General features: G+C 60.2%; 3 protein-coding genes across 5 annotated transcripts; 2 read left to right on the top strand and 1 right to left on the bottom strand.

The window, feature by feature from the left end:
• Window positions 1-212: 212 nt before the first annotated feature.
• On the top strand, window positions 213-4163 carry UBE2S (ubiquitin conjugating enzyme E2 S). 2 transcript variants are annotated; one of them, XM_030510743.1, is made up of 5 exons: window positions 213-415; window positions 1105-1128; window positions 1273-1420; window positions 2250-2440; window positions 3136-4163. In XM_030510743.1, the coding sequence occupies exons 1-5, from the start codon at window positions 413-415 to the stop codon at window positions 3421-3423; spliced, it is 654 nt and encodes a 217-aa protein (XP_030366603.1). In that variant the 5' UTR covers window positions 213-412; the 3' UTR covers window positions 3424-4163. The 2 variants fall into 2 exon arrangements, with proteins under 2 accessions (XP_030366603.1, XP_030366604.1); XM_030510744.1 differs by lacking the exon at window positions 1105-1128 and having other exon boundaries at window positions 250-415.
• A 1773-nt stretch (window positions 4164-5936) lies between these two features.
• On the top strand, window positions 5937-9560 carry RCVRN (recoverin). The gene is made up of 3 exons (XM_030510740.1): window positions 5937-6317; window positions 8310-8421; window positions 9432-9560. The coding sequence occupies exons 1-3, from the start codon at window positions 5937-5939 to the stop codon at window positions 9515-9517; spliced, it is 579 nt and encodes a 192-aa protein (XP_030366600.1). The 3' UTR covers window positions 9518-9560.
• A 177-nt stretch (window positions 9561-9737) lies between these two features.
• RPL28 (ribosomal protein L28) lies at window positions 9738-12148 on the bottom strand. 2 transcript variants are annotated; one of them, XM_030510741.1, is made up of 5 exons: window positions 12043-12148; window positions 11788-11873; window positions 10937-11060; window positions 10733-10851; window positions 9738-9865 (listed from the first exon to the last, which is right to left on the bottom strand). In XM_030510741.1, exons 2-5 carry the CDS (start codon window positions 11866-11868, stop codon window positions 9776-9778), a joined length of 414 nt encoding a protein of 137 aa, XP_030366601.1. In that variant the 5' UTR covers window positions 11869-11873; window positions 12043-12148; the 3' UTR covers window positions 9738-9775. The 2 variants fall into 2 exon arrangements, with proteins under 2 accessions (XP_030366601.1, XP_030366602.1); XM_030510742.1 differs by having other exon boundaries at window positions 12010-12089.
• Between the last annotated feature and the right edge of the window lie 1384 nt (window positions 12149-13532).

The following is a 13532-nucleotide window of genomic DNA, read 5'->3' as shown; positions in this document are numbered from 1 at the left end:
AGCCCCCGCCCCTTCCGCCGACCGTTACCGCGCCCGCCCCGCCCCTCCCGCTCCGCCCCTCCGCTTCCTCCCGAAAGAACCAATCCCCTCTCAGCTCCCGCCCCTTCCCTCTCTCCCCATTGGCCCTCGCCTCTCTCCTCCGCCGCCGATAGGCTGGCGAGGGGGGCGGTGGGCGTGGCCAGCCGCCACCGGAGGTGATAAAGGGTGGCGGGGCGGGCTGAGGGGCTCAGCGCGGCGGGCGGGCGGGCGGCGGCAGCGGCGGCTCCTCCGCGCTCGCCGCCGGGACACACCGGGGCGGGGGGACACACCGGGGGGGGGGACCCGCTGCCCCCCGGGCCTCGGGGCCACCCCCTGCGCCCTCCGCACCCGCCGTGGGGGGAGCCCCGCGCCGCTCGGGCCTGGCCCGGCCGCTATGGTGAGCGCGGCCTTGCGGGGGGTGGGGAACAGGAGCGGGGTTATGGGGGGAGGCGGGAGGGTTCGGGGGGAGCTTATGGGGTGATTTGGGGCTGGGGGCAAATTTTAGGGGGTTGTGAATGGGTTTGGGGGAGTTACGGGGGATTATGGGGCGGTTTGGGGCGTTTATGGGGCAATTTGGGTGGTTATGAAGGGACTTGGGGGGGTTATGGGGCCATTTGAGGAGTTAGGGGGTGATTTGGGGGATTATGAAAGGATTTGGGGGGGTGATGGGGAGGTTTGGGGGGCGATTGGGGGGGTTATGGGGCGATATGGGGGGTTATGAAGGGATTGGGGGGGTTAGGGGGCAATTTGAGGGGGTTATGGGGCGATTTGGGGTTTGGGACCGGTTGTGGGGGCCATTTTGGGGGGCTTATGGGGGGGGTTTAGGGGGATTTAGGGGTTGGGAGTAGCTGTGGGGCCAATTTGGGGAGGTTTTGGGATTTGGGGGGGTTATGGGGCAATTTGGGGGGTTGTGAAGGGATTTGGGGGGGTTATGGGGCAATTTGGGGGGGTTATGGGGCAATTTGGGGGGTTATGAAGGGATTTGGGGAGGTTATGGGACGATTTGGGGTGGTGGGACCCGGGGGGAGGGCCATGAAGCACTTTTGGCCCCCCCCGCCCTCAGCTCACCCCATGTGTCCCCCCCAGGAGCCCCGCGGCGGCGCCTGGCAGGTGAGTACCTGGGGGGGGGGGGGTCAGAGCACCCAATTTGGGGTGGGGGCACCCCTAATTCACCCCTTGTCCCAGCAATGGGTGGGAGAAATAGGGGGTGAGACCCTGTCTCTGACCCCTTGTTCTCCTCTTGCCCCCCCCAAGAACTCGAACGTGGAGAACCTGCCCCCCCACATCCTGCGCCTGGTCTATAAGGAGCTTTCCCTGCTCAGCTCCGACCCCCCCGACGGCATCAAGCTCTTCCCCAACGAGGAGGACATCACCGACGTGCAGGTCACCATCGAGGGGCCCGGTATGACCCCCCCCAAAATCAGGACTCCCCCAATTCCTCTTCCCCCACATTTAATCCCCTTTAACCCCCCCATTCCTCCCCCATAGCCCAGACAGAGGCAGCCAAACCATCCCCTAGTGACTGTGGGGGACCCCTAAGACCCCCCCAGCACCCCAAATCCCACCTAAACACCCCTTCATATCACCAGAGCCCCCCTAATTCACCTCCCCCCATATTTAGCCCCCCCAATTCCTCCCCATAGCCCGGACAGAGGCGACCAAACCATCCCCCATTGACTCTGGGCCCCCCCTAAACACATCCTAACCCCCCCAAACATCCCCCCACCCCCCCCCAGATACCATGAACCCCCTCAATTCATCTCCCTCACACATTTGACTCCGTTTAACCCTCCCAATTCCCCCCATAGCCCAGACAGAGGCGGCCAAACCATCCCCCATTGACTCTGGGCCCCCCCCCGCACCCCAAATCCCCCCCTAAGCACCCCCCATATCACCAGGACCCCCCTAATTCACCTCCCCTCATAGCCCGGATGCAGCCAAACCATCCCCCATTGATTTAGGGCACCCCATAACCCCCCCCCGTACCCCAAAACCCTCCCTTGACCCCCAAACCCTCCCCAGCACCCCAAACCCTCTCAAACCCCCCCATTCCTCCCCAGACAGAGGCAGCCAAACCATCCCCCATTGACTCTGGGGCCCCCCTAAACCCACCTCAACCCCCCCCAACCCCCCTCTTGACCCCCCAATCCCCCCCTTGACCCCCCAATCCCCTCCAGGCTGTTTCCCTTCTCTCACCTCTCTCTTTCGGGGTGTCCCCCCCCCCCCAACAGAGGGTACCCCTTACGCGGGGGGGCTCTTCCGCATGAAGCTGGTCCTGGGGAAGGAGTTCCCGGCGGCCCCCCCCAAAGGCTTCTTCCTCACCAAGATCTTTCACCCCAACGTGGGGCCCAGCGGCGAGATCTGCGTCAACGTGCTCAAGAGGGACTGGAGAGCGGAGCTGGGGCTGCGCCATGTGCTGCTGGTGCGGGGGGGGGCGCGGGGGGGTGCAACGGGGCTACGGGCGCCCCAGAGTCACTAGGGGAGGGTTTGGCTGCCTCCGTCTGGGCTATGGGGGGAATTGAAGGGGTTGAAGATGGAGGGGGGGGGGGTTTGGGGGTGTCCTGGTATTGGGGGGGTGTTTAGGGGAATGTTCAGGTGGGTTTAGGGCCACTGGGGGGGTATTGGGGTGTCCTGGCTGGGGTTTGGGTGCTGGGGGGGGGGGGCGCTTGGGTGCTCGGGGGGCCACTTTGGGGTGTCCTGGCTGGGGTTTGGGTGCTGGGGGGGCCACTTTGGGGTGTCCTGGCTGGGGTTTGGGTGCTGGGGGGGCCACTTTGGGGTGTCCTGGCTGGGGTTTGGGTGCTGGGGGGGCCACTTTGGGGTGTCCTGGCTGGGGTTTGGGTGCTGGGGGGGGGTTTGGGTGCTGGGGGGCCACTTTGGAGTGCCTTGGCTGGAGGGGGATGGATATTATGGTTATAATGGGATATACTGGGGGGGGGTGGTTAAATTAGGGGGGGTATATTATGGGATGGGGGGCTAAAATTGGGGGGGGGGGAATTTGCCTGTTTTAGGGGCTACCCCTAGATCCCAGGGGGGTGTTTTGGGCCTATTTCAAGGCTTAATCTCGGGGTGTGTGTGTCCCCCCCTTTTTGTGCCCCCCCCGCCCCCCCCCCCCCCCAGACCATCAAGTGCCTCCTGATCCACCCGAACCCGGAGTCGGCGCTGAACGAAGAGGCCGGGAGGCTCCTCTTGGAAAACTACGAGGAATACGCGTCCCGAGCGCGGCTCCTGACCGAGATCCACGCCAGGGGCCCCCCCCGCGCCCCCCCCGAGGCCCCCTCCACCTCCGCGCCCCCCCCGGGGCCCCCCGATGGGCCCCAGCCCAAGAAACACGCCGGGGACCGGGACAAGAAACCAGCCCCCCCCAAGAAGAAAGCGGACAAGAAACGGGCCCTCAGGAGGCTTTAAGGGGGGGGACACACCCCAATTACCCCCCCCCGGGGCATAAATACCCCCCCTGGGGCATAAAACACCCCTTTGGGGGGGGGAAATACCCCTCAGAGAGCCCAGACCCCCCCTCACACACCTTGGGGCATCAAGTTTCCCTCTGGAGCTGCAGATACCCCGGGGGGGGGGGGGGGGCATCAAATACCCCTTTTGGCATCCCAAATACCCCTATTGAGGCTCTAAATACCCCCCATGGGGAGCCTCAAGTAGCCCCACAGGGGTAAAATAGCCCTGGGGGGGCCCCAAATACCCCTTAGGCACCCCACGTACCCCTTTGGGGCCCCAAAATACCCCCAGAGGGGGTAAATAACCCCCTTAGGGTGCCCCAAATACTCCCTTGGGACATCAAATATACCCCTTGGGCACCCCAAATACCCCACTCGGGCCCCAAAATGCCGCATTGGAGCCCCAAATACCCCCAGAGCAGACAAATACCCTTTTAGGGTGCCCCAAATACCCCTTGGGCAGCCCCGATACCCCTTGGGCACCCCAAAACCCCCCCTGGGGACATGAAATACTCCTTTAGGGGGCCCTCAATACCCCATTGGGACCCCAGATACCCCTTTGGAAGCCCCAAATACCCCCAGAGGGGGCAAATAACCCCCAAATACCCCGGATGGGGGAAAATACCCCCGGGGGGGGGGTCCCCAAAATCCCTGTTTTGGGGGGGGGTTGGAATAAATGGTCCCTGTCAGCTCCCACCTCCAGCTTTGGCTTTTTGGGCTGTTTTAGGGGGTTTTGGTGATGGGGGGGGGGGGGGGGCAGCTCCTCTCCCCCCCTTTTTTTTTTGCTTTAAGTTATTTAAATTATAGAAATGGGACAAAAAAAAAAAAAAAAGAAGAAAAGGCCAAAAAAGGTGGAAAAAGACCCAAAAATCCCGACATTAAAGGCTTTGGTTTTTGTAGTGTCCGGATGTGTCCTTTGCCGCGGGGCATGATGGGAGTTGTAGTTCTTACCCCCCCATTGAGTTCAATGGGGGGGGATGGGATCCTGCCCCCGCCTCCCCCCACCTTATGATTAATTAACCCCGACGTTAATGCGTCTTAATGTGCCCTCCCCCCCCCCCCCCCCGCACCATCTGCTGGCCCCCCCCCGGGCACGTGACGTGGGGGGGGGGGGGCATTAAGGGGTGTTTCTATAGGAGGGGGTGTATTTGGGGGCTCTCCTGTGCCCCCCCCCGATGAAGTAGGTTTTGGGGTGTATTTGGGGAGGGGCTGGGTGTATTTGGGTTGTATTTGGGGGGTTTTGGGGTGCATTTGGGGTGGTTCGGAGTGTATTTGGGGTGTATTTGGGGGGTTTTGGGGTGCATTTGGGGTGGTTCAGAGTGTATTTGGGGTGTATTTGAGGGGGGTTGGGGTGCATTTGGGGGGGATTTGGGTGTATTTGGACTGTATTTTGGGGGGTTTGGGGTGTATTTGGGGCCCATTGGGGTGTATTTGGGGGGGTTTGGGGTCCATTGGGTGTATTTGGGGTGTATTTAGGGGGATTTGGGCTGTATTTTGCTGGTTTTAGGGCGCATTTGGGGTCTATTGGGGTGTATTTGGGGCATTCAGTCTTTGGGGGGAGTTGGGGTCCCCTTTTGGGGTGTCTCCATCCCCCCGCCTCCATACCCCCCCTTCACGCCCCCATCCCCACATGCCCCCGCTAAGCTGGGATCACCTTCACCCCCCCCAGGTCCCAATCCCTATAAGAGCTGTTCCCGCGGGGGGGGCCCATCCTCATCCTCCTCAGCAGCAGCCGCCATTGCTGGGCCGGGGCTGGGGGGTCCCATCGGCTCCTCCATTGGGGTTTGGGGGATCCCATCACCCTCTTCCTCCTCCTCCATCGCTGTTTCCCACCCTCTTCCTCCTCCTCCTCCTTCTCCTATTGAGGTTTTGGGGTCCCATCATCCTTCTCCATCGCTGTTTCCCACCCTCTTCCTCCTCTTCCATCAGCTTTTGAGGTCCCACCACCCTCTTCCTATTGAGGTTTTGGGATCCCATCGCCCTCTTCCTCCTCCTCCATTGCTGTTTCCCACCCTCCTCATGCTCTTCCTCCTCTAGCTATTGAGGTTTTGGGGTCCCACCACCCTCCTCATCCTCCTCCATCGGGTTCAGGGTCCCATCACCCTCCTCCATTGCTGTTTCTCACCCTCCTCATCCTCTTCCATTAGGGTTTTGGGCTCCCACCACCCTCCTCCATTGGGTTTTGAGGTCCCACCACCCTCCTCCATTGAGTTTTGAGGTCCCACCACCCTCCTCCGTTGGGTTTTGAGGTCCCACCACCCTCCTCCATTGGGTTGAGGCTCCCATCACCCTCTTCCACTGCAGTTTCCCACCCTCCTCCTCCTATTGAGCTTTTGAGCTCCCACCACCCTCCTCCTTTGGGTTTTCAGCCTTTCCCATCAGCTTCCAGGCTCCCACCACCCTCCTCTTCCTCTTCCACCAAGTCCTTTACCCCCCCCCCAACCTCCTGTCGCGACCGGCTCTGTCGCGATGGGCAACGTGCGCAGCGGGGCGCTGTCGCGGGAGCTGCTGGAGGAGCTCAAGGCCAACACGCGCTACACGGAGGAGGAGCTGTGCCGCTGGTACGAGGGCTTCCAGCGGCAGTGCCCCGACGGGCGCATCTCCCGCAGCGACTTCGAGCGCATCTACGGCACCTTCTTCCCCACGTCGGAGGCGCAGGGCTACGCGCGCCACGTCTTCCGCAGCTTCGACACCAACTCCGACGGGACGCTGGATTTCCGGGAGTACATCATCGCGCTGCACCTCACCTCCTCCGGCAAGACGCACCTCAAGCTCGAGTGGGCCTTCTCCCTCTTCGACGTGGACCGCAACGGCGAGGTCAGCAAGAGCGAGGTGCTGGAGATCATCACGGTGAGAGATGGGGGGGCCATGGGGGGAGAAAGGGGCCATGGCGGGGAGGAGGCTCTGTGGTGTGCTGGGGTGCTATGGGGGGAGAAGGGCCCATGGGGAGAGAAGGGGCCATAATGTAATGGGGGTCTATGAGGGGAGGAGGTTCTAGGGTGTAATAGGGAGCTATGGGGAGGGAAGGGGCCATAATGTAATGAGGAGCTATGGGGAGAGGAGGTTCTATGGTGTAGTGGGGGTCTATGGGGAGAGGAGGTTCTGTGGTGTGATGGGGAGCTATGGGGAGGGAAGGGGCCATAATGTAATGAGGAGCTATGGGGAGAGAAGGTTCTATGGTGTAATGGGGGTCTATGGGGGCAGGAGGGCCCATGGGGAGAGATGGGGCCATAATGTAATGGGGAGCTATGGGGGGAGGAGGTTCTGTGGTGTGATGGGGGTCTATGGGGAGGGAAGGGGCCATAATGTAATGGGGAGCTATGGGGAGAGGAGGTTCTGTGGAATAATGGGGGTCTATGGGGGGAGGAGGTTCTATGGTGTAATGGGGGTCTATGGGGAGAGGAGGTTCTATGGTATAATGGGGGTTTTTGGGGGGAGAAGGGTCCATAATGTAGTGGGGAGCTATGGGGAGAGAAGGTTCTATGGTGTAATGGGGGTCTATGGGGGGAGAAAGTACATAATGTGATGGGAATCTATGGGGTGAGAAGGGGAAATGGGGGGAGAAGGATCCATAATGTAGTGGGGATCTATGGGGAAGAAGGGTCCATAGTGTGGTGGGGATCTATAGACGAAGAAGGGTCCATGGGGTAGAGAAGGAGCCATGGGGTGAAAAGGTTCTGTGGTATAATGGGGGTCTGTGGGGAAGGAAGGGACATAATGCGATGGGGCTCTATAGAGCAAGAAGGGTCTATGGTATAATGGGGGTCTGTGGGGGGAGAAAGGCATAATGTGATGGGAATCTATGGGGTGAGAAGGGGTCATGGGGGGAGAAGGATCCATAATGTAATGGGGATCTATGGCGTGAGAAGGGTCCATAGTCTGATGGGGATCTCTAGGGCAAGAAGGGTCCATGGGGTGAGAAAGGGCCATGGGGTGATTGATAGGGATCTATGGGGAGAGAAGGTCCCATGGGGTGAGAAGGGGCTATGGTATAATGGGGGTCTATGGGGAAAGAAGGGTCCATGGGGTGATGGGGATCTATGGGGAAAGAAGGGGCTGTGGGGGGAGAAGGAACATAATGTGATGGGGAGCTATGGGGAGAGAAGGGTCCATGGGGTAATGGGCATCTATAGGGTGAGAAGGTTCCATAATGTAATGGGGATCTATAGGGAAAGAAAGGTCCATAATGTATTGGGAAGCTATGGGGAGACACAGGTCCATGGGGTGAGAAGGTTCCATGGGGGGAGAAGATCCCATAATGAAATGGGGATCTATGGGGTGAGGAGGTCCCATGGGGTGAGAAGGTTCTACTATGGGGTGATGGGGACCTCTGGGGCTGAGAAAATCCTATGATATAATAGAGATCTATGGGGCGAGAAAATCCTATGATATAATAGAGACCTATGGGGCGAGAAGATCCTGTGGGGTGATGGAGATCAATGGGGCGAGAAGGTCCCATTGTGTAATGGGGCTCTATGGGGTGAGCAGGTCCCCCTGTGGGGCTCTATGGGGCTGCCCCACAGCCCTGCTCACACACGTGTGTGGAAGCGTGTTCACGCGTGTGGCAGGGCTGCACTAATTGGCTTTGCCCCCCCCCAGGGGAGTTAAATCCTCCTTAATCCCGGATGGAAAAAGCCTCGGGGGGGGTGTTTAAGCTGCTTTTGGGGGGGGGGATTAATTACCCCCCCCGGGGTTAATTAGAGGACCCAGAGCCTGGTTGGGGCAGGGCTCTATGGAGTCTCTATGTGTCTCTATGGGTCCTTATGGGGGCTCCATGGTCTCTATGGGTCTCCATGTGCCTCTATGGGGTCTCTATGGGGTCTCTATGGGTCCCCCCCTCAGGCCATTTTCAAGATGATCCCCCCCGAGGAGCAGAAGCTGCTGCCCGAGGACGAGAACAGCCCCCAGAAACGGGCTGACAAGCTCTGGGCCTACTTCGGCAAGGGCGAGAATGGTACCGGCCCCCAGACCAGCCAAAACCAGCCCAAAACCCTGCCAAAACCAGCCCAAACCAGCCCAAACCAGCCCAAAACCCTGCCAAAACCAGCCAAACCCAGCCAAAACCAGCCCAAAACCCTGCCAAAACAGCCCAAAACAGCCAAAACCAGCCCAAAACACCCCCAAACACCCCAAACCTCCCCAAACCACCCCAACACCCCCAGAACACCCCAAAACACCCCAAACCAGCCCCAAACCAGCCAAAACCAGCCCAAAACGCCCCCAAACACCCCAAACCTCCCCAAACCACCCCAACACCCCCAGAACACCCCAAAACACCCCAAACCAGCCCCAAACCAGCCAAAACCAGCCCAAAACGCCCCCAAACACCCCAAACCTCCCCAAACCACCCCAACACCCCCAAAACACCAATAAACCGGCTGAAACCAGCCCATAAACACCCCAAACCAGCCAAAACCAGCCCAAAACCAGCCCAAAACACCCCAAAATGCTCCCAAAACTCCCCACACCACTACAAAACACCCCCAAACACCCCAAACCTCCCCAAACCACCCCAACAAACACCCCCAAAACACCCCAAACCAGCCCAAAATCCTGCCAGAACAGCCCACAACAGCCAAAACCAGGCCAAAACGCCCCCAAATGCCCCTGAAACACTCCAAAACACCCCAAAACCCCCCTGAAATACCATAACCCCCCCTAAACCCCCCAAACCACTCAAATCCCCCCTACATGACCCCAAAACCCCCACCTCAACCCTCCCAAATCCCAACTGGACACCTCCAAACCCCCCAATATCCCCCCCAGAGCCCCCATTGACCCCAATGTTTCTGCCCCCCCCATGTCGTGCTCCCCATGTTTCTGCCCCCCCATGTCGTGCCCCCCCATATCATGCCCCCATTGACCCCCATGTTTCTGCCCTCCAATGTCGTGCTCCCCATTGACCTCCATGTTTCTGCCCCCCATGTCGTGCCCCCCATTGACCCCCATGTTTCTGCCCCCCAGATAAGATCGCCGAGGGGGAGTTCATCGATGGTGTCATGAAGAACGATGCCATCATGCGCCTCATCCAATACGAGCCCAAGAAATAAGGGGGGGACACCCCAAAAACGGGGGGTGCCCCTTCACATGGAGCATCCCATGGCCCCCCCCCCCCAAAAGGGGATATTGGGGTGGGATGATGAAGAAGTGGGGGGGGGGTTTGGACCATGTTGTGCCCCAACACCACCACATGTAACCCCCCCAAAACCCCACCATGGACCCCCCCAAACCCACATGGACCCTCCCAATAAATGCAGCCGGACTCGGGGGGGCTCTGTTCAGACCCTTTATTTGGGGGGGGGGGGGTGTCATGGAGCCTTCGCCGCCCGGACCCGCTTCTTCTTCATCACCACCGGCTTCTGGCTGCGCAGGATGGCGCTGGCGCGGCGCAGCGCGGCCTGGGGGGGGCACAGGGCTTGAGGGGGGGCCACCCCCAAAATGGAGGGAAACACCCCCGAAATGGGGGGATGACGCTCCCAAAATGAGGGGAGACACCCCCGAAATGGGGGGGGTGATGCCCCCAAAATGAGGGGAGACACCTCCAAAATGGGGGGATGACACCCCCAAAAGGGGTGTGTGTCACCCTCACATGATCCCAGTGCAGGGACCCCCCCCATTTTGGGGGTTCCTTTTTGGGTTTTAGGTCTCTGCCCCCAAGACCACCCTATAGGCACAAGCAGCCCCCTCCCCAGGGTTACGCAGACCCCCCCCATAGGTTTTGGGGTCTCCCATCCCAGGTTTGAGACCACAATAGACCCCCCCAAACATCCCCATTGATGGGGCTGGGCAGCCCCCTATGAGCTCCCCTGGGTCCTAAAGCCCACCCTCTGCACTCGCCACCATCCCCCCCCCCCCCCAATTTGGGGATCCCCCCCTCGGGTTTGAAGACCCCCCCTTGACTATAACACCCCCCCCGTCACAATAAACCCCCCCAAACACCCCCATTGATGGGTCTGGGCAGCCCCCCATGAGCTCCCCATGGTCCTAAAGCCCACCCTCTGCATATAATGACACACTCCCCCCACATTTCGGGGTCCCCCTCGGGTTTGAACACCCTCCCCTTGATTTTGGGGACCCCCTTGGTCATAACTCCCCGCCCCCCTCTCACAATAAACCCCCTCTAACACCCCCTCTAAGGGCCTGGGCTCCCCTCTCTGAGCTCCCCATGGTCCCAAAGCCCACCCTGAGCATTTACCACCCCCCCCCAATTTGGGGATCCCCCCCTCGGGTTTGAGCCCCCCCCCACATCTCGGGTCCCCCCTGACCATGCGCAGGTCCCGGCGGTACTTGTTCTTGCGGATGATGTTCCGGAGGCTGCTCAGGGTGGCCCGAGCATCCCGGCGGATCGTCACCCGGTTGTAGGACGAGGCCGGTTTACGTTGACCTGGGGGGGGGGGGGGGGGGAAGCATATTAATGGGGGGGGGTATGAGGGGGCTTAAGGGGTGGGATAACGGGGGGGGGCACCCACCGGTCCGTTTCTTCAGCACCACGACGATGCCTTTGCCATCGGGGGCCGGTTCCACCCCCACGGTCTTGCGATGGATCAGCCCGTTGTAGCGGAAGGAATTGCGGGACTTGAGGTTGTTGGGTTCCTGCGGGGGGGGTCCCAAAGGGTTTAGGGGGGGACCCAAAGGGTTTAGGGGGTCCCAAAAGGTTTAGGGGCATCCCCAAAGGGTTTAGGGGAGGCCAAAGGGTTTAGGGGGTCCCAAAAGGTTTAGGGGGGGGTCCCAAAGGTTTTAGGGGGGTCCCAAAGGGTTTATGGGGGTCCTCAAAGGGTTTAGGGGGGGTCCCAAAGGTTTTAGGGGGGTCCCAAAGGGTTTAGGGGTATCCCCAAAGGGTTCAGGGGGTCCCAAAAGGTTTAGGGGGTCCCAAAGGGTTTAGGGGGGTCCCCAAAAGGGGGGTCCCAAAGGGTTTAGGGGGTCCCAAAGGGTTTAGGTGGGGGCCCCAAAGGGTTTAGGGGGGTCCCAAAAGGGGGGTCCCCAAAGAGTTTAGGGGGGGTCCCAAAAGGTTTAGGGGGGTCCCCAAGGGTTTAGGGGGGGTCTCAAAGGGTTTAGGGGTGTCCCAAAGGGTTTAGGGGGGGTCCCCAAAGGGTTTAGGGGGGTCCCCAAAGGGTTCAGGGGGTCCCAAAAGGTTTAGGAGGTCCCAAAGGGTTTAGGGGGGTCCCAAAGGGTTTGGGGGGGGTCCCAAAGGGTTTAGGGGCATCCCAAACGGTTTAGGGGAGTCCCAAAGGGTTCAGGGGGGGTCCCAAAGGGCTTAGGGGGGTCCCAAAAGGGTTTAGGGGGGTCCCCAAAGGGTCTGGGGGTGCGGGGGGGCACTGACGGTGCTGTAGGTCTGGTTGTTCCGCTTGATGAGGAAGCTGGAGCAGTTCCGCAGCACCATCCACTGCAGGTGGGACGACATCGCGCCTGCGGGAGGGCAACAGGAACGGGGCTCAGCGGCTGCGGGGCGGGGAGACCCCCAAACCCCACTATGGCCGCCCCAAAGCCCCCTATGGACCCCCCCAGAGCCCCCTATGGACCCCTAAAGCCCCCTATGGACCGCCCCAGCCCCGATGGCCGCAGCCACACGCGGTACCTCCGACCGCCGCCGCCGTCGGAAACGGAAGGAGCGGGCGGTCCGAAGCGCGGCGAGAGCAGCCCTCGGCTTCGGCAACTTCCGGCGCTGTTCAGCAATCTCCGCCCCTGGCTTCGGCAATCTCCGCCTTTAGCTTCGCCGATCTCCGCGCTTAGCTTCGGTAATCTCCGGAAAAGCCCCCCAAACTAGCCCGAATGACCCAAAACTCAGCCGAAACCAAAGTGAATTGCCCCAAAGGAACAAAACGCAACCCCAAATGTCCTTAAATTGACCCAAAATGGCCTTAAACCCAGCCAGAAATGTGCCAAGCCCACCCTAAGTGTCCCCGAACCTGCCCGAATTGCCACAGAAAGGCCTGAAATGCCCCAAAGCAGCTGGAAGTGGCCCAGAATAGCCTGAACCAGCCTGAAATGCCCCAAGCTGCCCCCAAACCCACCCAAATTGCCCCAAATCAGCTCAAATGACCCCAAAAAGTGGCTTTAATTGTCCTAAACCAGCCCCCAAATAGCTTAAAACTCCCCCATATGCCCCAAAAGTCCCCACAGCAGCTCAAAATTCACTCCAAACAGCTGGAATTACCCCAAATTATGCACAAACAGTCCAAACTGCCCCCAAATCAGCTCAAAACTGTCCAGAAATGCCCCCAAACCAAGTTCAAATGCCCCAAAACTCCCCAAATTCCACCCAAACCACCACATCCAAAAGTGCAAAAGTCTCATGAGCTGCTCCATGGATGGGAGAGCCCAGGAGGGCTCAGCGGGACCTGCTCCCCCGTTAATAGCCCCATAGGGCTCACGCCAAGGGCTTGGAGCAACCTGATTGTCGTGGTCCAAGCTCAGCCATGGGCGCGATACTGCCTCCATCACAAAGCCGTGGCGGTCCCCCCATTGTGACGGGGCCCCCCCGGTGAGCGTGGGCTATTTAAGGAGCCAGAGCCCTGCAGGAACCAGTGCAGAGGAGACCCCTCCGTCGGGAGGCTGCATCTTCCCTGGCTGCCCTGCGCATCCAGGTACGTGTTCTTTGACTTTTCAATCCTACTTTAGTGTTCGCTTGAAACACGTTGTGGGTGCGTGCTCTAAAGGGAGGAGAAGCTGTCAGGAGATGTGCTGGTGCCATCCCAGCTGGAGGAGCAGGGGAGAGGTGAGGAGGAGGCCCTGGGCTTGTTCATGTGCTTGGAGCTCAGCTCTGGCTGCAGAGGTGCTGGGGGCGAAGCAGGAGCCTTGTGTGTGCAGGAGCTGCTGGTGTGAGAGGTGCTGAGCAGGTGTGAGGGCAGGAGCAGCCCCTGCGCAGTGCAGCTGCTGGTGCTGTCACTGGGAGCTCAGCACAAGGGGACCTGCCTGGCTCCGGCAATGCCCGCGGAAGCCCACCAGGCATTGCGGATGGCAGGAGGGGTCCCGGCGGGCTCTGGTAAAGCCCAGGCCAGCGCCGGGCATTGCGGAAGGCTCCAGTGCTCTGCTGGGCTCTGGCAATGCATTCTGGAAGGTGACAAA

The sequence above is a fragment of the Strigops habroptila genome, unplaced genomic scaffold (assembly GCF_004027225.2).
Source record: "Strigops habroptila isolate Jane unplaced genomic scaffold, bStrHab1.2.pri NC_044298.1_ctg1, whole genome shotgun sequence".
In the NCBI taxonomy this organism is placed as follows: Eukaryota; Metazoa; Chordata; class Aves; order Psittaciformes; family Psittacidae; genus Strigops; species Strigops habroptila.
This window is presented reverse-complemented; position numbering and strand designations above follow the sequence as displayed.

Bases quoted from the DNA above. Each gene is read 5' to 3' on its own strand.
- UBE2S (XM_030510743.1), top strand. The intron at 1,129-1,272 runs GTGAGTACCTGG...GCCCCCCCCAAG, and splicing joins CCCGCGGCGGCGCCTGGCAG to AACTCGAACGTGGAGAACCT. The intron at 1,421-2,249 runs GTATGACCCCCC...CCCCCCCAACAG, and splicing joins GGTCACCATCGAGGGGCCCG to AGGGTACCCCTTACGCGGGG.
- RCVRN (XM_030510740.1), top strand. From the start codon at position 5,937: ATGGGCAACGTGCGCAGCGGGGCGCTGTCGCGGGAGCTGCTGGAGGAG. The intron at 6,318-8,309 runs GTGAGAGATGGG...TCCCCCCCTCAG, and splicing joins AGGTGCTGGAGATCATCACG to GCCATTTTCAAGATGATCCC. The intron at 8,422-9,431 runs GTACCGGCCCCC...TCTGCCCCCCAG, and splicing joins CTTCGGCAAGGGCGAGAATG to ATAAGATCGCCGAGGGGGAG.
- RPL28 (XM_030510741.1), bottom strand. From the start codon at position 11,868: ATGTCGTCCCACCTGCAGTGGATGGTGCTGCGGAACTGCTCCAGCTTC. The intron at 11,061-11,787 runs GTCAGTGCCCCC...CCCCCCCCGCAG, and splicing joins ACAACCAGACCTACAGCACC to GAACCCAACAACCTCAAGTC. The intron at 9,866-10,732 runs GTCAGGGGGGAC...TGCCCCCCCCAG, and splicing joins ACCGCCGGGACCTGCGCATG to GCCGCGCTGCGCCGCGCCAG.